Source organism: Lemur catta, chromosome 9, assembly GCF_020740605.2.
Source record: "Lemur catta isolate mLemCat1 chromosome 9, mLemCat1.pri, whole genome shotgun sequence".
NCBI classification, from domain to species: Eukaryota; Metazoa; Chordata; class Mammalia; order Primates; family Lemuridae; genus Lemur; species Lemur catta.
This window is the reverse complement of record NC_059136.1, coordinates 31,507,443-31,533,945: the sequence shown is the minus strand read 5'-3', so window position 1 is coordinate 31,533,945 and position 26,503 is coordinate 31,507,443. Positions and strand designations below refer to the sequence as shown.

The 26,503-nt window shown below is 51.6% G+C and overlaps 1 protein-coding gene across 2 annotated transcripts in view; it reads right to left on the bottom strand.

Annotated features, from left to right (window-relative positions):
* The window catches only part of NDRG1 (N-myc downstream regulated 1), a 54,259-nt gene that overhangs the window by 8,957 nt on the left and 18,799 nt on the right, over positions 1 to 26,503 (bottom strand). For both annotated transcript variants that reach the window (XM_045560878.1, XM_045560877.1), the window contains exons 4-12: positions 14,247 to 14,352; positions 12,091 to 12,211; positions 9,568 to 9,630; positions 8,784 to 8,844; positions 7,288 to 7,374; positions 5,033 to 5,089; positions 2,936 to 3,039; positions 1,209 to 1,265; positions 342 to 393 (exon numbers count right to left, since the gene is read on the bottom strand). In XM_045560878.1, the coding sequence (XP_045416834.1) occupies positions 342 to 393; positions 1,209 to 1,265; positions 2,936 to 3,039; positions 5,033 to 5,089; positions 7,288 to 7,374; positions 8,784 to 8,844; positions 9,568 to 9,630; positions 12,091 to 12,211; positions 14,247 to 14,352 (708 nt within the window). The remainder of the gene's footprint in view (positions 1 to 341; positions 394 to 1,208; positions 1,266 to 2,935; positions 3,040 to 5,032; positions 5,090 to 7,287; positions 7,375 to 8,783; positions 8,845 to 9,567; positions 9,631 to 12,090; positions 12,212 to 14,246; positions 14,353 to 26,503) is intronic.

The following is a 26,503-nucleotide window of genomic DNA, read 5'->3' as shown; positions in this document are numbered from 1 at the left end:
CACCAATCAGGTAGGAAAGATCCACCTGCCTCGTGGATGAGAGACAGTCTCTTGGCCCAGAAGCCAAGTGGCAAACATGCTCGTATAAATGCAGTCAGCAGGTGAGGGGGCCTAGAAGAGGAGACAGAGGGCCCAACGCCAAGCACACAGGGCAGGCAGCCACCAGGGAGAGACCGGTGGCTGGGCCCTCTGCCCAAGGACCAAGAGGGCATTTTAAAAATGTCACCTGCCCTGACAGGGGCAGAGGAGTGGAGGGGGTGGGTACGGCCACTTCACACAAAGTTCAACCAGACTTGAAATGTTGAATTAACCATGGAAACCAGCTGTTGATTTCTACATACCACAGCATCCACAGCAGGCGAGTTGTCCCCAACCACCAGCAGAGCAGGGCACCTGGGGGCAGGGAGAGAAGGGGGCAGTGAGCACAAGGTTCATGGAAAGATTCTCACACTCCCGGGCCTGCCAGCCTGAGACCAGGATTCTAAAAAATTTATTTTGGTTTCCCCAGTACCCTTTCTCTTTTTACTTCACTCTCCCTCCATCCTCTGCTCTGGTCTTAGGATAAAATGGGTTGGTAATCATTTACACTTTAGTATAAATTTCAGCCAGAGAATTTCTGTGCCCTGATGTTCGTTATTTTAAAGCATCCTCTTATCAAGGATGGATGAACAGGACTTTGCCAGGGGTCAAGACAGAGACAAGAACAGAGTGAGTGACAAAGAAAATGGCACGCTAAGTTCCCAAGTGTCAGACAATGTGGTACACCCAGAAAGCCACAAAAACACACTGTCATGACTGCTGGGGTCCCAGTTAGTTGTATTCACAACTGCCTTTTCCTCTTGGATTTATAGAGCACCATAAGGGGGTTCCTGTGTCACCCATTTCTAGGCTTTGTGAAGCAAAGCCTAACACAATTATGGACGCAGTAAATAAAGTACAGTCATCATTCCTTCCCCAAGCTCGAGGGCTCCAACCTAGATCATGGGACAACCTAAGAGCTGATGCCACCTTCACACAAGGAAGTCTGAGCCAGACCGGGTAAGGCTCGATCCCTGGATAGAATACTTCCAGTTCTCCCTCACGGCAGCATCCTTCCACAAGTGCGGCAGTTCCCCCAGACTCAGAAAGCAGGCCCGCTGCAACCGTGAGTAAGGCTAGACGGTCGGCAGCCCTGGCTGTAAGTGGTGGGGGACAGAAAAGCAACTCACTGCAGGGTGACCGTGTGGGTTCCAGGCATCGGTCGCTCTATCTCCAGGTCCCGCCGGCTGCAGGCAGAAATCACATCATTAGCATCAGCAGACCCTCCGCTGGAGGAAGCCCCCGGCCCGCTGAGCCAAGCCCAGAGGTCCCGCCATTGGCCATCCTGGCAAACCACCCACCCGCACGGCCAACCTGTGCAAGGTCCGGTGACTTTCGGGATGCCACGGCCTCTTGGCATCCACAGCAGTGGTTAAAGGGACAGCAGGCCTCATGTGTTTCCACAGGAGCCTACCTCATTTTGTCTCAAGTATGTGTGTGCTTTTTCTTTTTTTCTTTTTTACAGGGGTACAAATCTTATCCTCCTACAGAGAGCCCCTACCTCCTGTCCCCTAGTCAGAGCCCCCCCTGACAAACAGGCCAGCCTTCCAAATGGTCTCCCAGCCTCTTAGTCTGAGCCCTACCCTCACCTACTCCGAGTTCTCTACAGTGTAGCCACATGATCTATTTAAAACTCAGACCTGATCTTTGCATTCCCTAGTTTCAAGCCCTCTGATGCTTTGCCACAGTGCTAGTGTGAGGCCCAGTGTGGGCCCGGCCTGGTGCCGGTCACCCTCCTCTGCCTGTGTACACCCCGCCTCTCCGCTGTCCTGCAGCTCCCAGCATGAGAAGCCCTCTCCAAGCTCACAGCCCGGAGCAGACAAGCAGGATTCAAATCATGCTCTGCCACTTTCTGGCTGTGTGACCTTAGATAGATTACTGAACCTCTCTGTGCCTTTGCTTCCTCAGCAGGAAATGATGATCACAACAGCACCCTCACGGTGGGGATTTTGAGAGGGATCAGTGAATTGCTGTGCTGTCCGTGACGGGGGGGGGGGGGGGGGAGGTGGGGAGAGTGTGGCATCGGGGGCTTGTGCTGATCACCTCTGGGCCCCCACTGCCAGCTGAAAGCGGGACTCCCCCCCATTCTCCGTAAGTGCCTGCTAAATGAATGGACGGCTGAGCCTCTGTCTCTTCAGTTACACCGTGAGAATATTATTATTAGTTAGAACCTCCCAGGCTGAGTTGCTGGCAGGGTTGTAAAAGGAGGCAGATACCAAACTTTGTTACAAGTTTGTTCATGAAGTCAAGTTATTAACACTGGAGGAGACACAAACCCTACCAGGCTCATTCCTATCCCCTTTTTTAGGAACATGTCAGGGCTAGCTCGGCAGGCTGAGTGAGCTCCGTGGAAGATTCCAGAATCCCTGGCTGACACCAGTGGCTCTGAGCCGTCCGTCGCTGAGCTCCAGATAAGCACCTAGTTAACAGGCTATATCTTTGCAGAAGGCTGTGTTCGGGTCCTGCTTATCCTTGGAGTGACAAACTTGCCTCTGAGAGGCCTCCCTGGACTCCTCCTGCCCTCACTTAGCTCCTCTCACACTGGCCTTTTGTGAAGGCTGGCCACAGGCACACAATTTTACTGTCAACCCTCTGGTGTGCAACTGCATCCCTCTCACGTGTGCGTCCCCAGTGGTCTGGAGGAGGAGCTCCGATCCTCGCGAGGCTTGCTGAACTACACAACCACCTTACACACCAGGTGGCCCTACTGGGCACCCCTGTCCTATTAATCTATTTGCTTAATTCAGGGCCTGCACCTTCTACTAACTTTATAACACCCCTCTCCCTCACCCCATATTCCAGAGCTACAAAAGGTACCTGGGAAATGGCAATCCCAAGGCCAACCACCCCCCAATACCTGTTGTAGGCATTGATGAACAGGTGCAGGTTGCTGGGGTTCATGTCATTGACGATGTGCTGGCGGTAGGTGTGGACCACCTCCACGTTATTCTGCATTTCCTCCTGAATTTGGAGAGGTGGAGAAATGTCCTTCACTGTGCTGTGGTCCTGGGCTGGCCACCACTCGCTCCATTCTCCAGGTTATTTAGGATTCAAGGTAAAAACAATAATGCCTAATGCACAAGCCAGCTGTGGGGCCTAGGGAAGCCTTCAGGAAGGCAGCCGACACCTGGATGCAGACTGGGGTTGACTGTCCCCTGGTAGCAGGAAAGAACCCCACTTGGAAAGGCAAATGAGGCTTCTGGGCTCGTTACTTAGGGAGTTTTGATTTGCAGTCAGTGCTCCTGTATCTAGAGGTTGGCTTCAGCACTGTTCTTTGTTTGGGCAAATCTTTCAACCTCCCTGAGCTGCAGTTCCCTCAATAAAAGGGGAATAATATTACCTACTTCACCAGGTGGTGGGTCTTAATGGAGGTATGCATACAAAAGCCCTCTGAAAACAGTAAAATCAGATGCAAATGTTAGCAATTTTTTTTTTAAATGAGAAGAGTTGAAAAGAAGTTTTTCATGCTTGAAAAACAGAACCAACTCATGCAGCAGGAAGCTTCTGGAAAGAAGGGCAGTCTCCTTGCAGAGCCTTGCAGGAGGTCAGCCTCTCTGGATGCTTTCTGAATGTGACTTGGGACACACAAATAAGTTATGAGCTTGGAGCTCACTCTGGGTCTCCTTTGTCCAGCGGCGGACACTAGGTGCCACACAAGGGTCTGATGGGCCCAGTGGTGACCAGAGCAGGGGTGGGAGGGAGCCAAGAAAGCCCATGTTGAGCTTGAACTACATCAAAACAGGCCACAACCATTTAAGCAGCAAAGAGGCCAACTTTTTAAAGGAAAAATCAGAAAAAAAAAATAATCTGAGGAATTACACTGGGATGTCAGATCAAAACACAATTGCAGCAACTTGAGGGCACCAATCAGTATCCTGACCAGCCAGTCTCAAGGTAACCTGGGGTACATCAGGTCGGATGCTGGATGCTACACCCGACAGCTCTCCTCCAAGGAAACAGATACCGGCTCAGAATTTTTCCAAATTCCTATTAGTTTCAGATGACACACTCAGGGCAGAAAAAATTTATCACACACTGAAAAGAGCCATAGAAGAGGAAAGAAACTAGAGCAGGTTAAACAGTGGCCTCCAAAAGATACATTCAAGTCAAATCCCTGCAACTTGTGAATGCAAACTTATTTGGGAAAAGGGTCTTTGCAGATGGTAATTGATTAAAGATCTTCAGATGAGATCATCCTGGATTGTCCCCGTGGGGCTAAACAAAATGCAAAGTATCCCTATAAGAAAAAGGACGCAGAGATTTGACACAGAGGAGACAGCCGTGTGAAGATGAGGCAGAGACCGGAGGGAGCTGCCACTAGGCAAGGAAAGCTGACTGGACTCTCGCCTAGAGCCGTGGAGGGGCACAGCCCTGCCACACTGGATTTAAAAAGGAACGGACGATGGATACACCCCACAACATGGACAGATCTCAGGACAGTTATGCTAAGTGAAAGAAGCCAGACAAAAAGTAAGTACATACTGTATGAGGCCATTCACATAAAAATCAAGGAATTAAAAAAAATCTAAGAATTGCAAACTAATCTATAGTGACCAAAAACAGATCAGAAGTGGCCTAGGGAGGTGGAAAAGGAGGATTAACATGGGGCACAAGGAAACTTTTGGGGTGATGGAGATGTTCATATCTTGATTTCAGTGATGGTTTTACAGATGAACACATATGTCAAATTTAGCACATTGTACACTTTAAGTATGTACAGTTTATTGTACTTCAATAAAACTGTTTTTAAAAGACCTATGGATTAATGTAGAAAGGGAGAATGAATGACTTGCTGCTTATGAATGAATGATGTTGCATTATTTCATAGGCATCAGCACAGTGGCCCCACTAGGCTGTATCTTGTTCGACTCCGCTCCCACATGGGGCTCTGGGCCGAGCACCACACAAGTAACTACTCCGTGTGAACAACACGATGCCAGGCCGTGCTACTCACCTTCCCAAAGAGGTGGGACACCACCATGTCTGGCAGGGCTTGGGTCCATCCGGAGATCTGGGGAGGGTCACAGCAGGTGGATTAGAACCAGGAGTTAACGGTAATTAACAAGGTCAGCAAAACCACACTGTGCTGGGGAGCAGAGTGGCACTGCTGGGCTCCCTTAGCAATCGGAGGACACCTACCTCGATGGGACCTTGGTTTCTGTCTCTAGTTCCCCACTGGACCCGAGACCCTGGACGGCAAGGCCCAGGGCTCCATCTAATCCCTTATTCTCAGAGCTCCACACACAGGAGATACACAGCAAATGGGCGTGGCATAAAGACCCAGCCAGCTTGTAGCTTACCCTGCTCTAAAAGCTCTCCAAGTCCTCAGCAAGGGGCTTCCCGTTCCTTCCAAATGCACACTGAGCCCCTCAGTCTACAGGTACCTCAGGGTCTTCCTGGCTCCTAACTATCCCACCTCTATCATCTTCTAGCCTTCTCCCCTCAAGCCAGTTTCCTCTCTCTAAATACACTGAGGTTACTAAGTACACTGACCACCTTCTCCTCTCTACCTCTCCCCAGTGACAAAGCTAGGTATACAGCAGGAGCTCCATAAATGCTACCTGTACAGCAGGAGCTCCATAAATGTGTGCTGACTGACTTCAGCATCAGGCAAGGGCTGGCAGGAGGGAAGCTCTAGACCTGGGGGTCCTCAGCTGGCCCCTGACTGCTATAAGCCAGCTGTGTAGCACTGGGCAGGCTGCAGACCTCTGGACCTCAGACTTCTCACCTGTACTGGGGGTACCAGGAACTTCAAAGTCATGTGGTCAAGGTGAAGATTACAAGAGACAACTACACATGTCTCAGTGTCTGACCTAGTGCCTGACACACAGTAGGCCCTTGATAAAGGTCTTCTTTCTCCAAGACTGGGGTGGAAAGGAAGATGAAGGTGCAGATATTTAAACCCCATAAACATTCCTCAGGCTCCACGTTAGCCAGTGATCAATGTCCCCAGCCCTCCAAGTTTGGCTCAGAACAGCTATCCAGGAGCCCAACTGGCTGAATGGAATGCCACTTCCTTTGCTGGAAAATCAAATAAAAAACAGGGAGTGTGTTCCACTCCCAAATGTCATGCAGGCAGGGGAAGGGCTCCCGCACACCGGCGGAATGCTCATAGAAAAAATACAACATCACGCTTGCCAGGACAGGGGTGGGAGGCAGAGGGAGAGGCGTGACCCCTGCAAGCCCTCTGTCCCTGACAGCCACCTCAAACTTGGCAAAAACACACTTTCAAAATGAGCAGCCAGGATCCCTCCAGCTTGAAAGGCTTTGTCCTATTTCAATTGGACTGATTTCTCTCTCTCATTGGCAAACACCGGGGCCTTTATGGGGAAAAATGAAAACAATAATAATTTTTAAAAGATAAACAAGGAACCATAGGACACAAGCCACGGCACAGCTTCCCAAGGTAGCTCAGGCCCCTTTTCATCCAGACAGCCCATCCTGCAGCCCAGGCCTGCCTGTCTCCCACCCGGGACAGGAGCCCCAGCGGCAGGTACGGTGAAGCCCACAGACCTTGGAGCCAAAGGGATCTGCATCGAGTCCCAGCTCCATTGCTTGGCTGCATGTGACCCTGGACAACTTCCCTAACCACCCTGAACCTCAGTTTCCTCCTCTGTAAAATGGTTATAAAAATTCCTACCTCCTGGAGTTACTTTGAGGATTAAGTGAGGTAATGGATATATAGCAACATAAAGTAGAACTCACACATAGTAAACTCTCAATAAATGTTAGCTAATTATTATCATAAAATTTAGTGACAATTAGTACTAAATACACATTTTTTTTTCATTAGTAATATGTGAATTCCTAAGATGAGAGGCTTTTGTCTCATGCATCTCAAGAAGTTTTGTTTATCAAGATGCTCGGCATCTTCAGCAAAGCCGGGCACAGCTTAGGTAGCCAGCAAATACTTTTTAATCTGAGTGATGCTTCTCAAACTGGCCCAGGGGCCCAGGTCCCAGTGGTATCTCCAGCTTAGATAGCACAGTCCTACTGAAATCTGTGAACGGCAAATAGCTAAGGTCATGTTTGTTATTCTAAGCAAAGCAGATGAAAACCGCTTTCTTTGCTGGGGCGGGCAGTAGGGGTAGTGGCAGAGGGGGTGACGAGAGGTCTCGTAGCTGCAGGGCTGCTCCAGGCAGAGGCTGTGTGCACCTGCCCCTGTGCATGCAGGGACCCCACCTGCCTGACGCAGGCCCCCAGCCTCACCTTGGAGGCAGCCCAGTCCATCCAGCCTTCGGCACAAGGGTTCACGTTGATGAGGACGAGGCCCTCCACCATCTCGGGGTTGTTCAGCTGCAATTCAAGACCCGAAGTGAGACAGGCGACCTGGCAATCTGAAACACTATGGACTTGAAAAGTCAAACCGAAGCTTGAGAGCAGCACCCAGGAAAGGGCCAGGGTGGGGCCCAAAGCAGGCTGCTGTTCTCGAGCCAGCACCACCCCCAGCCCCCGCCCCATGCAGAACTGGGGTTCCAGCTCAGCAGGTGCTGGATTGGGCCCCTGAGAGAGCGGACAAAGGAAAGAGGAAGGCGCAGGAGAAGCAGAGAGCACATGTGCTGCACAGACCTCCTTGGGCAAGTCACGTCGGCTCACCGAGCCTGGCTTTCCCCGTTATCAAATGGGTATAACACACCACCAAGCTCACCAATCAGACGGGGTGCAAAAATGCGCCCTAGTCACAGCAGTAACAATTCTATCACTTCTAGGAGATATACATTTATATATTCACACACACACACACACACACACACACATACACACACACGCATACACAGTTATACATCGCCTAACGACAGGGCTACGTTCTGAGTACGGTGTCATTGGGCGATTTTGTCCTTAACATCTTTCCGTGTACTTACACAAAGCTAGGTGGCATGGCCTAATATGCACCTAGGCTACAAACCTGTACAGCATGTTACTGTAGGCAACTATAACACAATGGTAGTCAGTTGTGTATCTAAACATACCTAAATATATAAAAGGTACAGTAAATACGGTATTATAATCTATAGGACCATCATTGGATATGCAGTCTGTCATTGACCAAACCGTCGTTATGCAGCACAGAACTCTGTGTGTGTGTGTGTGTGTGACACACATACCTAGGATACAGTTGAGACCTTTTTATTTTTTCGATTTTCTTAGAGCCTGGACAGCCAGACCATTCTGTATTCATGTCAGCATTTCTAACCTCTAGCAAAGCCTAGCTGATAACAGGCAGTCAAAATGCCTAGGGCTGAATAAAATGAGTTCCGTTGCATTTTCAAACACTTGTTTGGTAAGGATACAAAGGAGCCAGTAGCACTTGACTTGGGGCCACAGGAATAACAGTGACAACTGTCCTGTAAACTCACGTGTCTCTGATTCTGGTTTAGAATCAATTAGGGTCCAGGAGTATCTGACTACAAACAACTGGGCAGCTCTTCCAAAGAAGTGTCACAGCAGAATTCCCAGTGCAGAGCTGTCCACGCTGGACAGCTAACTGAGCAAAGCCAATGACAACAGAACGAGTCCACTGTTGTCTGCAAGTGTATACATGTGACACACACCACACGCACACACACTCGCACACATATAACCGTGGAGCACATGGGTCATTTCTTTTTCCCTTTCTGGTTTTGAAATGCTTTCCCAAATGTCTTCCTTAATCTTGAATTAATTTTATTTAATATGTATGTTTTACAAAATGCCAAACAACTCACCGCAAATCGAGTTAGGATGTAGGCGCCTGCTCCTGTCCCCATGCCTATGATGCTTTTCAGCCTGGAAGCAGAAGAAAAATGCGTGTCACGGAAGGAAAGCGTGGCAGGCACCCTAACAACCTGCTCAGGACTTCTTGAGGGTGGCTGGCTCGCCAGGCAAGGCAGGAACTCCTGAGCTGCGCTGTGCCTTACGGCTGGACAGAGACCGTGACCTTAGAGAAACTGGCCCCTTCTCCTTCCTTCCCTCCTGGCTGCCACCCAGGCTGGGAGAGACCGTCTGACATTTACGGGAAGACCCATTACGGCATCACTTCTTCCCACGCGTAAGCTTTATTTTGGATTCTAAAACTTGGAATGAAAATAGATTGGGCAAGAACCATGAGGTATTATCATTACATAAAAGGCCCACAAAAGAGAGGAGCGCTGGAAAAATGAGGGTCTGGAAAGAGAAGCTAAGGTCGCGGGCAGCCCTGTTCCAGAAGGTTCCATAGGAAGGAGAAGGGAATGGAAGAACGGGAGGCGAGCATGAGGTGGGTGGGGTGGCTGCTGTCACTTAACATAACGTGCTCACTGAGGGAGAGACGCTGAAGTTACAGGAGGCAGCCTGCAGCACAGAGACTGTGCAAAGAGCAGTGTTTACCAAGTGCGACAACTAATTTCTTGCCTCATCTTTAAACTCCAACCTAAATTTTACTGGTCAGGCCGGATGAAAGCCAAGGGATAGGAGGAAGCTAGAAGCAGCACTTCTCTGCAGACTGTGGGGGCGTCGATCCCTCGCTCTTACCCAAATTGGTGAAGGACTCCAGGAAGCATTTCAGCCAGCTGATCCATGGAGGGGTACATGTACCTGAGGAAGACGCAGAGAGCAGTTGAGGAGAGCCTGGATGCTGGCAGAAAGGGGTGATCCAAACAGGGACTCACTTGAGGGGCATGGGCCACGCAACCACCAGCCCCGTGCACCCAGGCTCCCCATCCGGTCCCGTCTCACCCTCCTTCTGAGGTCCCCATGGCACACCCTAACTATCAACTACTTCTTATGTGCCAGGTCCCACGTAAGAATTTATGAGCATTTTCAGCTCATTAAACCCTCATGATAGTTCTATGATTTCCCCCAATATCAAGATCACAAATATCATTGAGGCTGAGAGATAAGCCGCTTGGCCTCATGAGACCAACGGGTGGAGAGCCAGAAACAGCAGTCCTCTCCGTGTGTGTTTGGCTTCTGGGCTGGGACGTTGCAGGACTGGGGATGACACCGACTAGTAGGCATTTCACAATTCCAACCTCACGGAGGAGGAATTAAAACAGGCATGAAAGGATAACGTCGACCAAGTGTAATGACTGATCCTCACACAGGCCGGGTCTTGGTAAGGCACTGAGCAAGCAGACGCTGCCAGCACAGGAGCCAGCCGTGAGTCCGCAGAGACAAGGGAGTGTGACTTACAATGAAGGCTACAGAGGGAGGGAGGGTGCTCGAGGGGAGATGGGAACAGGGAGACCTGAGTGAGCAAGTGGTCAGGGAAGTCTTCTCGGAAAAAGTGACACTGAAGAGGTCATGGGAGCCCAATGAGTAAAGAGTGTGGGACACGTATTCTAGGCAGGGAACCAGCATGTACAAAAACCCCAGAGAGAGCCTATACGGTCTGGCTTTGCATACGTGCAGCCATGGAGCTGAGAGAGCCCTGGCGGAAAAGAGTGGCAAAGGCATCAAGCCCCTCTGGAGTGGCCATGCAGCCCCCACAGTGTGACACTGGAGAAGCCATGTAGCTTCAGGGCCTCTGCTTGCTCCCTGCTCCCCAGGGCTGGGTACACAGCCAGGAGGCAACTGTATTCCGCTCACAAGGCCCCTCCCGTGTGGGAAGCAGACTCAGGGCCAGGAGGAACCCAGCGGGGCGGGGTCAGCACGGAGGGGGCTCACCCTCAGAGGGCCTGGCCTGGCCCCAAACCCAGAACCCCACCCCACTCTCTAGAAGAGGCAGAAATAAGCCAGGTCCCATTTGGATAGTAGCTCCCACTAGCCACATACTCCAATCACCCAGCAAACCTGGGGGCACCACCCTGCACTTTGCCTCCAGGTCATCTGAACACAAATTCCTGGGGATGGGGCCCAGGTCTTGGAATATTTTTAAAACTTCTCCAGAGGGAGTCAAGAGCTTCTGTTTTATGCCAAATCTTTCAAACAGTTGGTCCAAGCAGACAGATTTACTGACACAACTCTGGCTTTATCTGCTGGTAAATGATTAACCATGTCCTACTGTTTTCATAAGCTTTTGATTTTTGGTCCTGGCCCCATGTGGCTGGGTGTCCCTTTTCTTGCTCTCTGATAAAGGTTAATTATTAAGGATAATTCTGAGTGCTAATCAAGAAAGCTATCTATTTGTAAATGCCAAGAAGGTCCCTCTTGGAAGACTTTAAACCCAAGAACCTTCTCCTGCCCTGGTTTAATCACAGCATCAGGTACCTGGGGGAGCAGGAGGGAGGGTGGAGGGCATCTCTGGGATCCACCTAAGTGGTGCTGATTGCAGGGACAGGGGCTGGGGGGGCGGCGGTCAGCAAGTCTGACCGCAGCTGCATGAGGGAAACCGAAAGGCCATGCCCCACGCTACCGCACGCTGAGAAGGCCCAGGGAATATAAACACCTTCCAGTAAGGCGACCTGATGCTCCAAAGAGAACATGAGTCTTGGAGTCGCCAGACTAGAGATAAAGCCCAACTCTACCAATTCTCAGCTGTGCAACCTTGAGCTAAGTAGTTAAGGCCTCTATGCCTCAGTTTCTTCATCTGGAAAATGGAGGTAACAATGCCAGCCACACATAGCTAGCCATAAGGATTAACTGAAAACTACTTTTAAGAATAAAAATGATTAACCCGGGCTCACAGTAAGTACTCCATCAATATCATCTCTCTCCCTCTCTTTTTCTTCCCGACTTTCTAGGTTTTTCTCCTCACTATTTGGTCACATCAAGGTCCTCTCCCACTTCAGTCCGGGTTGAGCACACCTGTTACAAAGCCAGCCTTGCAGGAAGGATGGGGGAATGGGGAAGATAGCTCTAATGGGCTCCGAGTCTCAGCTTGGGAAGACGAAAAAGCCCTGGAGATGGAGGGTGGTGATGGTCGCACAACCCTGTCTGGACGTACTCAATGCCACTGAACTATATACTTAAAAATGCTACATTTTATGTTATATATATTTTATCACAATAAAAAATGGTTAAAATAATGAATTTTGTATTTTACTGCAATAACACCCCCTCCTCCCCCAGGCTTTACCACGCAGGGCTCCCGGGGCAGGAGACCCCTTCTCTTACCCCATGGGGAAGGAGGCAGCGCCGTCCTGCTGGCCCGGGGCGTCCACGTGGCAGACAGCAAAGTGCTGGGTGATCTCCTGCATGTCCTCGTAGTTGAAGAGGGGGTTGTAGCAGGTTTTGTCTGAAGAACAGGCAAGGGAGAGAGATGAGAAAAAAACGTGGGAAAAAATCAGGTGGCTCGGTGGCAAAGCACATTCATTTTGTTAGTTTCACTCCTATTCAGCAGGGAGAAATGAACTTAGAAGAAGGAATACAGATCTTGTTTGTTTTCACATTCTGACTTTCCTCCTGTGATAAAAGGCAAGAATAAGTGACAGGGCAGGGGAGTGGTATCTGGCAGATGAACCTTGAACTTGCACTCGTGCTGGGAGGGGGCTCCTGGTCTGGCTCCTGCTGCTTTCCTGTCAGTGACGGCTCTAATGGCCCCAGCAAGAGGTGCAGTTGCTCTACCAATACTCTCTTTCTCTCTGGATCTGCTGAACTCTCACATCTGGGGCACTAGTCAGGGCACACATAAGTTTCAAACAAGGAGCATGGTAGGTAAAGCATGGATTCTCCTCTCATATGGCTTTGGGGGAGTCTCCTAATTGCTAAGGGCCTGAGGCAAAGATGCCTAGATGCTCACCCAACCACGTCTGCTTTCCTCCTGGGCATGCAGCTGGACTACATTTCCCAGGCTCCCTTGCACTGAGAGCCAGCCACATGATCAGTCTAGGGCCAATTGCATGAGAGGCTCACCATTTTCTTACAACACCTGTGACCCAATCCTCTGAGTTTCTCTCTCCTCCCATCTACTTGCCAGATGCTGCATTGCCAGCAGAAGCCTCTGGAGCACTAGGGGATGGCAGAGCAACAAGCTACAGAGAGCCTGGGTCCCTGAATTGCCACGTGGAATGTGTTCCACTGAACACCCACTGAACTGTTACAGGAGTGAGAAGCAAACATACATTGTGTTAAGCCACAGAGGGCTTGGGGTCTTTTGTTATAGCAGTTAGCCTACTGGAACCTACGATGAGTCTCTCCAAACGGGGGAGTAACACCGCCATATGCAATCCCATTTCCTTGTCAGAGTCAATGACATGAGATGATGGATACCCAGATACCTAGCACGGGACCTGGTGCACAATGGATACCAGGGAAATAGGAGAAGAAGAAAGATAAAAGAAAAGTGAGAATGAAGGGAAAAGGTAGTTTTCAGTGACTCAAATCATGCCCAGCCTCAAGGTATTAATAAGTTTTATGGACAAAAAAGAAAATCAGGCTGTCCATCAATCAAAAATCTAGCAAGCATCTGGCTCACAATACTCAAGTTCATAAAGAATCCTGCACCAGGAAGGCCTGTAAGTGCCGTCTAAATCATCATGGAGTCACCTCTATTCCAAGTCATTTTAACATTAAGTAGATCCTCTTCCATTCCCATCTATGAAAAATGGGAAACCTACATATGGAAACCCTTCCTGGTCCTCTTAAGAATTCACTGTCTAAACATTCATAGCAGCGTTACTCATAATAGCAGAAAAGTGGAAACCACCCAAATGTCCAATGACTAAAGAATGAATAAACAAAATGCAGGCCATCCATACAATGGAACATTATTCCGCAGTAAAAGAATGAAATACTGATTCATGCTACAGCATGGATAAACCTTGAAAACATTACGAAAGATGCCAGTCACAAAAAATTTACGTATTATTCTGTTTCTGTAAAATTCCAGATTGGGCAAATTCATAGAGAAGGAAAGCAGATGAGGGGATGGTCTCCTGCAGAGGGGTGTGGGGAAGATTGGGGACTGTAGATAAAGGTAAGGATTTCTTTATGGAGCGATGAAAATGTTCTAAAATTGACTGTGTTGACAGTTATACATTCTGTGAAAATACTAAAAATCGTTTGTACATGTTACAAGTCTCTATCACAGACAGAGAGAGAGTAGAGAGCTCCCTGTGTTCCCAGCACCTCCGGGCACATGGACAAGTCTGTGCCCACACGCAGCGCATTTCTGGCCCTTCCAGGCTGCGTCAAGAATTCTTCCCAGAACAGCTCCAGGAAGTCCCAGAAAAAAAGAAACAGCTCCCAGCCACCAGCCTTTCCTGACTGCCTTTTTCCTCTACTGTCTTGGGAATCAGCTGAGCAGGGAATGACGGTGCCTCAGAACTTACGGTTCATGCCGATGTCGTGGTACGTGAGGATAACAGGCCGGTTTCCCTTGGGGGTGCCACACAGCGTGACGTGAATGGAGCCGTGTAAAGTCTCGATGTCCTGCTCCTGAGGAAAGACGGCAGACAAAGGGCCTGTCATGTGGGGTTCACCGCGCCCATGTGGCTGTATTTACGGACTGCAGACATCCAGCGTGTTTCCAACGGTATTTTGAGGGAGCTCACTTCCCATGTGGCCACCAGAGCCTTGGGTTCTGGGCAGCAGAGCTCTCTGTCCAGAACGAGGGAGGGAAAGGGAAGCAGAGCTCCGCTAGGAGGCAGAGGACAGAGGCCCGGTTCAGATGGTGCTGTTAACTGCACAGCACTCCGGGGAGCCCAGCCGCAGCAGCCTTCCCGGCTCAGGACTTCGCTTACTCCGTCTGGAAAATGGATGCCGGCAGGCCTGAACTTCCTGATCACCCCCTCCCACGCCTCATCTCCCCCAGGTTACTGGACCTGGGCAGGACATCTGCTGGTTTGGGGCTACCCAGAACTCACTTCCTACTTCCGAGGACAGCCCCCGATTTCCTCTGGGAACCCACCCCTCTCACGGTCAGCCCTAGGAGGTCTGTTGACACTGACCACCACACCATGTTCCACAAGCCGAGGTCAATTCCTGACTTCCTCCTCCCAGTTGCAAGGACTGGTTCTGGGAAGGACACAGGAGTTGGCTCCTGCCAATGAGAGCCAACCACACTCACTTCTAGCTATTGGGGAACCCGAATGGACTTGACTTAACAAGGCTGGGAGGGTTGGATCTGCAGCAGCCACACTGTTAATACGAGGCAAGGGCCTGCCTGAAAATATAGCTGGCCCAGAGATGGAAAAGAGAGAAGGGAGGTCTGGGTGACGGGATGTTCCATTACATGTACCTACAATTTCCCAACCCACGTAAGCCAAAAAATCCTAAATTATACCATATCCATCCTCCCCTCTCAGGATCAGGGGGCCTCTCCTCCTGATCAAGGCCAACTCTCTAGGCCATGTCCTCGAGCCGGCTCACTGGGCCAGTCATCCCCACTCCCCTCCACACTAAACCTTCCAAGGCTCCTTCCTGAGAGGTGAAGCCACACTCATCTTTCTCCCTCCTCAAGTAGTCACCCTGCCTTGGTTCCAAGTGCTTCAACCCATTCAGAGACCAATTTTTCACCTGCTGCGTTCATCTAAACTTCTCAAGAGGGTGGTCGTGAGCCTTTCTCAATCATCATTCCACTGACCCTTCAACCCACGCCTGCCCTGGGTTTCTGCCTTCTTTGGGGTCACCCAGAAGCTCCCAATGACCTGAGTGACTTCCGTGTCTGAGAGCAGTGACCTCCCAGTGAAAGGCCCCCACTCTGGGCTCCTCCCACCAGGGCTAGTGGGGGAGGCAGAGCCCCCAGCCTGCGGAGGACAGGACACAGAGACTGTCCAGGTGTCAGGGCGGTGCTGAGCCATGTCCCTCCAGGGCCTTCGTCCCTCACAAGAACCCTGCTAGGGCTGTGGGACCCAGTCCAGCTCAGGGAAGTGAAGTCAGTGGCCCAGAGCCGCACAGGCAGGGAGCGGCCAAGGCCGATCCCCCAGACAGTCGGCCTCACCGCAGCCCCCACGCTTCTCAGTGCTTTGCCCCCCGAGGGAAAGGCTCACACTCGGGCCTCAGGAGGCCACCTCAGGTCAGCGGGCAGCATTTATTTTCTAAAGTGTCAATGAGACATCGTAGTGGGATATGGAGCACTCCAGATGCTGATGAACCTGTTGCAGTAGCCAGCTGAACTGTGACCCACATCGGTCACTGCCCCGTGGCCACGTGGCAGGAGAGGAAGGTCAGTGTTCACAGCCTCACTCAAGAAGAAGAAGAGGGGATGGGACAGACCACCCACTTAGCAGCCCTGTGGGGGCCAAGTCACCCCCTCCCCAGCCCACATCTGTGAAATGAGGACAAGCGTAGACCCCGCCTACCTCCTGGGGATGCCAGAGACCCACGGGACTCAGCGGGTAGGCTGTGTCCACCAGTCCAGAGCTCTCGGCCTGCAAGTGAACCCCTGGAGGTGGTGTCTACACAGCCTGGGGATCAGATCCTAACTCTGCTGCGTCTTACCTCGGAAACTTAAGCCACTTCAATTCCATCCAACAAGCATTTATAGGCACCTATTATAGGCCAGGTGCCCTTAGTCCCTGGAGGGATGAGGAGGTAAGAACTCACAAGCTGGTGGGAAGTAGATTCAACCCCCTAGGGTTGGGAGCCGGACCAGGAGACACTCCAGGTGACACGAGACCAGCGATTCCCAACCTGAGGAACTAGTTCACAAACAAAGAAAAAGTACAGCCCAGCTCCCTGGCTCTACCAGCAGAGCCTGAAAGCTCAGTGTTGTGTTTTTACTGAGGATTTGCACCTTCCCCATCCCAGACAGAGATGTGAGGGTTCCCGGCCGTCACTCTGAGACCCCTGAAACCAGCAAAACCCAGACCACCAACGTGCCTCTGTGGAAACCTCTTGGGGATGGGGGGGTGTTTGCAAGGTGACGGTGGTGGCATAATCGGGCACAACAGGGCTCTCTAGCAGTGCCCAGACCTGCCCAGCCAGGGGTCCTCCTGGGCCACCTCCTGACCACCCCAACAAGACGAGTCCCCGAACGCAGAGCTTACCCCATGTCCCTGCCCCCTCTGTTCCCCTCAGGGCCCAACACATCTTTCCTGCCCATAAAAAGGCTGGAAAAATCCATAGAGGACAGAGCAATGCCCCGGTGGGGGCCAGGATCATCTGCTGGGCCCGCCTGGCCCTGCAGCCACTGTGGGAACAATGGCCCATTGTGGGGGCACATTCTTCATTGTCTCCCAGCTGACCCACATGGCTCCCTCTAAAAATAGGCCAGGACAGGCAGTGTCCCCACCGCCTGAGGACGTCAGGGCTCAAACGCAAGCCCTACCCTTCCCGAGCCCTCTGAGACTCCAGGTCTCACCTCTGAGACGGGAAAGAGCTTCCTCCACCTGCTCCTTAGGAGGAGATGAGCCACTGAGTTAGAGGCCGGAGCACAGCACCAAACAGTGCATGCAGCGGATGGTTTTAATGTGGTGGCAGCCACGGGACACCCAGCCCCAGCTGGCACCAAGAATGTCCCTGGCAACTCCCACGGGTGGGAAGGGGTAAGAGGTGTTGACTTATCTCTTTGGAAGCCTTAAGACTACACAGCCGTGGAATGAGAACTACATTTGAGGGTCCAACCCCTCAATTCAGGAAGAAGAGGCTACCTGGCTGTGACATGGTGAGGGGCACGCAGGTGCAGGGCTGCCTGCTAGTCATAGGTGAGCATAGGTGAGGGAGATTTGCTAAGCTAAGTGCCCACCAAGAGTCAGGCAGGGAAGACTATCAATCCCCTTTCACGGGTGAAGAAACTGACTTCTCCCAGGTCACAGCTTGTAGTGGCAGAACCAGGATTAGAGCCCTCATCTGCTGGGGCCTGTGCCCCTTACACCAAGGGTCCGTGGGACCCCTCCGGCCCTCCTCTCAGTTCCGGGGCCGCCAGCCCACGCAGGAAGGAGAAGGAAAAGCACGTGTCATGATCTTCCCCCCACGCCCAAGTCCCATCCTCTAAGTCTTTCTCTCTCTCTCTCTCTCTCTCTCTCTCTCTCTCACACACACACACACACACACACACACACACACACACACGCATACGCCTCTAAGCCAGCTCTGCTGCTTTCTCCATTGGGCGAAACCGAGAAGACTGTGTCTGAGATTGAATGGGAGAATTAAAACACAAACACATGCCTTTGTCCTCTTCAGTCCCAAAAGAACATTCTGTCTTTCTGTCCCCGTGAGGATGAATCACCCAGTGTTCTGGAGACAGGAGACCGTCCCGTGTCCCCCACATTTTCCCAAAGAGAAGGTGCAAGGAACCCAGAACGTCAGAACCGCATGTGCACTGTCCGTCCTCGTCCTCTTGCCTGAGGGAGGAAAGTCCCCTGTCTCAGGGCTCATCAGGGGCACCCCCTCTGGCTGTCACGGTGGCCGCGAACACACACACCTCGCTCCGCCACAAAGAACCCAGGCTCAGCTCTCCCACAGCCAGAACCAGACCACAGGGGACCTTGCTCTCGGGGGTCTGACCCAGCCAGGGGGCTGCAAGAGAAAAATATCCAGGCTGCACATATCTTTGGATAAGTCTAGAAAGCCACTGCCTCGAGGTTCGGAGGTGACAGCAGCAATGGGGATGGTAATAATCATATCAGCCACTGCCTCTTCCTCCAGGCCTGCTCCAATCACGTGTTTTCCTGTTAAGTCCTCACAACAACCCGACTGGGTAACAACATCCACACTGTACAGATGAGAAAACTGAAGCTGAGAGAGGTGAAGTACTTTGCCCAAGGTCACGGAGCTGGGACGGTGCAGCAGAGTGTGAACCAACCTTGGGTTTGGACAGTCCAAGCCCAAAGCCTGTTCTCTCTAACGTCCCTGTTTTACACTGTGTGCCTGGTGGAGGAGTTAAGGAAACCTTTCTATGCAACATGCACTGAGACTCCCTATGGCGCATGCAGTAAATCAGGTCCCCACATTTATTTGACTGCAGATGACTTTTTATCTCCCAGCAGCTCCGAGGTCTCACAATCCATGCAGCACATCCTGGACTACGCTAACATGCAGAACAGAGAAATAAAATCTGCTCCTCCCACTCTCCTAAAACGTGGATCTGCCCTCAAATCTCAGGCATGTGCGTCTTTGTGTGTCAGACTTGGAAGGGCCTCAACACAAACCTCACCTTCTCGGGGAGGCCCTTTCTGCCACCATACATGACACACGGTCCTGTGTTCCCTTCTTTAAGGCAGCACCGACCACAGTTCCAAATATCTGTGTAGCAGCTGCCTCCCCAGCCAGACTGCCAACTCCCAGAGCGAAAGGCTGGCTCTGTGGCAGACAGGCTCTGGCCCAGAGGGTGCACTGAGACATTTGCACAGTCTACACTGCCTGTAAGCTGGCAAGTGGAGAAACAGCACCTATCACTAAGTATTCCTTAAAGATTTCATCTCTTTAGCTGCCAATCCTGGCTTGAGAGCTTTGTAAACTATGGCAGACTCTGTTGGTTGGCACCCCAAGCATCTGTTGTTCCCTTCTCTTTTATGATAGAATTCCAATTTTGTACAAGCAGCCATGTGCTTCATAAAATTCTCCCCTGCCCTGTCTCCCTGCAGCCACGGATGGCCAGGGACTCAGCTCTAACCACTGAGATGCCCACAGAACTTCCTGGGGCTTCGAGGAGAGTTTTTTAAAGGGTTAAACTTGGCCTTTTGATTTTTTTCTTTCACCCTCTCACCTGCTTCCTACCTGGAACACGGACGAGATGCTTGGGGGTTCCGCAGCCAAACCTGAGGACAAAAGCTACGGGCTCAGGATGACAGCAGGAAGCAGAAGGACAAACTCCAGCTGGGCTGGGTGACATTCATGGCCTGCTGTATTAGGCCTTCTAGGTCAGCGAGAATAGCAAACATTTCCTTGTTTAGGGCACTGTTTGTTGAGTGCTATTAACTTAACTATATACCCACCATGAGCCCCTGACCAAGTTACCAGCCTTCTCTGAGCATCCCTACCATCCGTTGTAAGCTGAGGTCAGCAAGTGGACAAGCCCACCTGCTCCATGAAGCCACTCCCAAGACTAAAACTGTGAGACAGACCTGGATGTGATTTGCAAACTGCGGCGTTCCTACCATGTCGGTGGTTATGCCCTACTGTCCCAGAGATGTCAGTGTGAAGCCGCCCGGGCCAGCCCCGCTGGCTTAAGTCCAGGGGCTCTGAGACCAGCTGCGGCTGCTCCTGCCATAATCCCCTCCTGCCCAGCAGGCCTGGGCAGACACTGACCTAAGAGGATGACCGCTTACCCAGGCTCTAAGTCAGTGGCAGGGAGGGGGAGCCTCTCCCACGACAGAACAGGGAGGGGCCCCTGCGGGACAGCAGGACAGGAAAGCTGATTTGGGCTAATCAGACCCAGCATTACGTCAAGGCCTATGGAGGCAAGAAAGGGAAACTGTGAGGACAGAGACTCAAGAGAAAATGCCGGGGGCTTGCCCCACCGCTATCTTTTCATAAAATGACGCGCCCCTGCCCCACATCGCCCTGGTTCATCTCCTGTGCCCACAGCGGAGGGGCAGGCACGGCCCTGGCCTTCATCTCATGATCCATCCCGCTAAGTATGCAGCATGTAAGGAATGCGGGATGACACGGCAGAGGTGCGTGTGGGGAGAGACACACACCAGTACCTGCATATAGGGACAGCCACCCATTCACCGGGCAGATCCTATGAAGCCAGGCCTGGCCCCTGTACTGTCACGACAGCCCTTTAACAGCCTCTGGGGCTGACGTGCAGGGGCCCATGGCACACACCTATGGATAACAGTGTTAAAATTCAAGCTCAGTCCTTGGGCTCCCCCCCGCCCCACACAATGGAAGGTAAGAGTTCAGAGAGGTCAAGGTGGACCTGCGGCTACTCCCCTCATTCTTCAGTCTTCTTTAATATTGTCACCAACCACATCAAGAAAATGAAAAGAAATTACGGAGTCAAGAAACAGGTTGCCGTGGGCAGAGGGGTGTCAGCCTGGGATACGGCATGAAACTGCAGCCCGCACTGAAGCCCTCAGTTCTCCCAGGGAACAGGAATTAGGAGGAATGTCTGTCTTGGAAAAGAGAAGAGTGAACCAACTGCCATCCTGGAAGCAGGCGAGGGCGGCAGAGGCCTGTGTGCTGGGCCCAGTGCCGTGTGTGTTCCGTGTTCGAGACATGCCCCGAGACACTGACGCTACCGTTTCACAGATTAGAAATCTAAGCCCCAGACAGGTCAAACGCGTGGCCAAGGAAGTGGATAGCAAATGACAGGGTGGATCTGGACCCGCTTCTGTTCACTGCACCCTTTTGGGGACACTGGGAGATGCCTGTGCCATCCTAAGGGGCCATCCTGAGGGAGCCTGGCAGGACAGACCTCGGAGACCGGGGCTGAGCCGGGGAGGGCCGTCCTCTCCCCTCCTCTGGAGGGTGCTCCCAGGAAACCTACGCAGAGGGCAGGGGAGGCACCCGGTTTTATTTTCCAAAGCCTCATTTTGCGCTGATCCAGATGAGTGTCCCTGCCATCTGTCACTCGGAGTTTGCTCTAAGTCCCAGTGGCTTTGCTAGGAAGTGGGGCTGGGGGCGGGGGAGGATGGGAAATGGTGGTTTGAGGATTTCCAGGCTTGTCTAAGTTCTGCCCACCTTTAGTCTGGGGGCAGGAAAACAAAAAGCAATTGTGTGGAAAGAGAGAAATTAGTAAAAGGTCACCATTTCCATTTTCTCTGTGAGCTGGTCTGCTTCCAAGAGAAAGGGAAACAAATCAGCCCCCCGACATGAGCTGCACGTCACCCAGTCCTGCTCAGCTCCCAGACCCAGCCGCCACCCCCTCACCCAGGGGCCCTGTGGGTGATATCAACTCGTTTCCCAGAGAGCCAGAGAACACACACGCACACAGATTCCCATGGAAACCAAATCGAATCCAACCATCTGAATCACCGAAGATCCAGGTGGAAGGGATTGGAAACAGCAAATCCAACAGGAAAGGCTATCTGGGGCCTCCAAGAGCTCCCCCCGCCCCGAGGGAGGGATTGCAGGTGGTGTACGCGACTCCACTGCCCCTTCCCCAAAACTAGGCAAATGGACTTTGGCTCCAGACGTGGGAACAGAGCCTCTGCCGTCTCTCTCATCATGCTGTGACACTGGGCAGACCCCTTAGCCTTCTATGGGCCTCGTCTCTTCCACTGTATAAAATAAGGTGACAATGACACCTCCCTTACACAGCTGTGAGGGTTCCACGGGAAGACTCAGGAAAGAGCTCGGAAGTTTCTGGTGTGCAGGTAGTGCTTAGGGGACCAGCCATTATGACTTCCATGATTATTGCATGTTTAGGAATCAGATACATCTCAATTTAGGATTATTTTGATTGAACCCTTTGGGTCTCTCATCTGCAAAAGAGGGCAGCCCCCTCCCCACCTTGGCAGTGAGTGGGCATGCAACTATTCACTCCCTTCCTTGCCTCTCTCCCCCTGCCCCCTGAAGGTGGCCTTCAACAAAGCCTCCCCATCCGGAGCAGAAGGGGGAGGGCTGGATCATCTAAAAGGCATCTGCCAGTTCTGATCTTCTTGGACTCTTGAATTCTAGCCAAAGAAAATAAGCCAGAACCCAAAATACTCCCACCCTCCCCACTCATCAAATTTGCAAAAGCACAACTGCCTAGAACCTGATGCCAGAGTCTCCTCAGCAGAGCCAGATCAAACCACATCCTTCCTGCACCCACCGCACCTCAGGCCAGCAGCCGGCCAGCCCATGTTCCGAGGGCTCCAGAATCTCTCCGGGAAGAGGAGCCACGCAGGGTTCCGAGAGCAGCTGGCAGAATGTCACATGTAAACCACCGATCTACCTGGCCTAGAGCATCACCCAGGCCAAGACAAACAGACCACCTGAAGGTGATGTCAGCCAGGGAGAGATAAGGCCCAATGCCATCTGCTCTGGCAGCCGAGCTGTCTCCTAAGACAGGCCACCTAAGAGCTCAGCGCCAGACTCCTCCCTGCCCCCACCCCGGCAATGCTGAGCTCTGGGATCAGTGCGTGTGTTTTGATTCATGAAAAAAAATTTTTAAAAAAACTTTAAATTCTTGAGTACATTGGGAAAGGAAGGGGACATCTGCCTATGTTAGTCAAAATGCTGAAGCACCAATTACTTTTCAAGGAATAACACTGGCAGCTTTTAGACACACATAGTAGAACAGCTCAGACTTCTCAGACTCGACTCCCAGAGACCTGGCCACATGGCTCAGAATCCAGGGACACGAAGAGGTAAGAGCGGTCCGCCATGAAGGGACATCGATTCTCAAGCCCGACAGCAACTCACCCTCAATGGGTTAAACATTAGCCCAGTGAAGCGTTGTTCAGATGATTTGCCCGGCCAGATTTTTTTTAAAAATGGGAATTGCAAAGGTGAAACACAATGTAGGTCCCTCCAGATCGAGGACCGCAGTAGCGCCCTGTGGTTGGGAGAACTGGTCTTTAACACGCAGCACCGGGCTTGATGTGGCCCACATCACCACTGCTGGCCGTGGGAAAGCCTCGGTTTCCTCATCTGTCAAGTAAGGAGGACAGACTCCACAAGAGAGCACGGGAGGCCCTCAGCACCAGCCTGGCTCAGCAGAGGACACTGAGGTCCGTGCCAGGCAGGTGGCTGTCCCTTTGCTGGAGCCCCCGCGTGAATCTGAGAACGCAGTGTGCTGGGCGGTCCTGGCACGTCCTGCAACCACCCTCGACCAAAGCTCTGTCATCCTCAGCTACTGGCCCTGTGAACAGTAACCCGTCAGGGCACAGGGTGCATCGATTGTCACACTGCATTGCACCTTCTGAAGGAGATCCTTCAGCAACCCCACACCCAAGCTTTTGGAGACTGCTGAAGATCTGGGGGAAACTTCCATAAATATCATGAGTCAACTGAGGTTGGAGCCAAATCCAAATTAACACAGTTTATACAAAGCGTTTTCTGGCAAGAACCTTGACAAAGTGTCATGCAACACTCCGAATGCCGCTCAGATATTGTGATTTCTTGCTAAGATTGAGCCCAGAGGCCACTCACAGCTTACCGGAATAACGCACCTTTGCCCTTGGAAGGTTCATAATCCAGGCTGAGTGGGGGGGCTTTGCATGTGCTATCGCCTCTGCCTGGAATGATCTAGCCCTCCAAATCAAATCTTCTACTAGCTGCACGATTGGCTCTACCTCACCTTCAGGTCTCAGTGCAATGTCCCCTCCTCAGAAAGCCTTCTCTGACCCTTCAGCCTAAGACACGCCCCAGCCCAGCCCTGTCTCGTCACCCAGCTTCGTATCTCCCTTCGGGATTATCGTCAAAGCACCTACAGAAGCTGGAGTTGTCACAGCCGCTTGTTTATATGTTTGTCTCTTCCCTCCTAGGGAGTCAGAGGAGTGGTTTAAACGCGTACTCTGGAAGCACATGGCTCAAGTTCTGACCCCAGCTCTATTCCTTCCCTGCCCTGTGACCTCAGGCAAGTTACTTAACCTCTCTGTGCTTGAGGTTCTCCCTCTGTAAAATGGGGACAGGATTGCTGTGCCCATTAGACAAGCACAATGTTTGATGCACTCGGATGATGCCTGGCGCACGTTCAGCCAGAACTTAAGTTCCTGGAAACAAGGGTCACTAACTGTCACGCTCACCACTGTATCCTCAGCACCTAAACCAGGGCCAGGCATGAAGTGGGCATTTGCTAAAGGAACAAAGGAATGCACAATAGGGAAAAATACCCCAACCTCGCAGGACAACTCTGGGGATTAGCAGAGAGGGCTCGGCCCAGGCCTGGCGCATAGTATTGGTAAACCTTATCCTGACCTCTGCTACCCTCCTTCTGCAGGCTTCTCTGTGTGGTCCCCACTTTAATGACATCCTAAGGGTATAACTCCTTTGCCCACCTGCCTGAGCAACTTTTAGGTTGGCCTGCACCAGCAGTAGGAGCCAGAACTCCTGTTCTCTGCTGTCAGCTACCTGTGTCCTGACACGGAAACAGACAAAAGTGCTTTAAGAACGAGCAAGAGCGAGACCCCATCTTTATTAAAAATAGAAAGAAATTATATGGACAGCTAAAAATATATATAGAAAAATTAGCTGGGCATGGTGGCGCATGCCTATAGTACCAGCAACTCAGGAGGCTGAGGCAGGAGGATCGCTTAAGCTCAGGAGTTTGAGGTTGCTGTGAGCTTAGGCTGACGCCTCGGCACTCTAGCCCAGGCAACAGAGTGAGTCTCAAAAAAAAAAAAAAAAAGAGAGAGAGAGAAACAAAAAAGTGAGGAATTATCTTGACCGGGGACAGCTAAAACTATGCTTTCTAGGTTTTCCAGAATTGATAATCAAGATTTTAAATATCCACAATAACCATATGATCCAGGAATTCCACTTCTGGGTATGTGCCCAAAAGAACTGACAGCAAGGTCTCAAAGAAACCTTTGTATACCTGTGTGTGCAGCAGCATTATGGACAATAGCCCAGAGATGGAATTAACCCAGGCGTCCATCAACGAATGAATGGAGAAGCAAAGTGTGGTGTAGACCTACAACAGAACATCATTCAGCCTGGAAAGGGGAGGAAACTATGACACGTGCTACGACGTGGATGTGCCTTGAGGACACTATGCTAAGTGAAATAAGCCAGTCAGAAAAAGACAAATACTGTGTGATTCTGCTTATATGAGGCACTCAGAGCAGTCAAACTCGCAGAGACAAGGTAGAATGGTGGCTTCCAGGGGCTGGAAGGAGAAGAGCAATGAGCAGCTGTTGTTTAATGGGACAGAGTTTCAGTTTTGCAAGATGGAAAGAGTTCTAGAGAAGGATGGTGGAGATGGCTGCACGGCAGTGTGAATGTACTTAATACCACCGAACTGTGCACTTGGAAATGATTACAACAGTATATTTTATGTTATGTGTTATGCATTATTTATCATGATAAAAAACACTGAGGCGAAACCCCCACAATAGTTAGCAGGTGGGGCGTGTTATATCTGGCCCAGCACTGACGTGGGAAGCACCACGTCATTGTCCCGGGTCATGCACCCACTTAACAAGACTGCAGCACTTTCACCATTCCACAGATGAGGAAACTGAGGCTGAAGGGAGGGGAAGCAACTTGTCTGGAAAGGGCACACCTGGGGCTTGCAGCCCACTCTTTCTGGCCCTGGAATGCACCCTGAGGAGGGTGGACAGTCCCAACCCCGCCCAGGAAGACACAACCACGGCTCCAAGAAGCCACTCTCCCAGGGGAGGCTGCAGCAAGCTGATGTTTCAGCCACAGAGAGGGTAGGTTACAGTGGCTCCTGTCTGCGGGGGGAGGCTGGTGTGACCCAGCCCAGTACTGAGCAATCAGATGGCCCCTGGGGCTGCCAATTTGCAGCTATGCTCAGCCCAGAGAAACAGTCAACAATTGGGGCCACGGGGCCACGGCTGCTGCACCTGTTATGGCTCTGACTGCCCTGGGTCCCACCCCTCCCCGTTTTCTCGAGGGTGAAAAACAACTGGAAGGAAGGTCAACTGCCACAGCTCTAAACTGTCCCACCAGGCAGCCCTGAATGAATGACCTCTCCCCTCTGTCCCTCAGTTTTGCCAGCTGTAAAATGAAGGGTTGAACTAGATAAACCTCAAGACAATCCATTCACCTCCCACTTTCCCAGAGCACCTCCCCACGCCCAGGG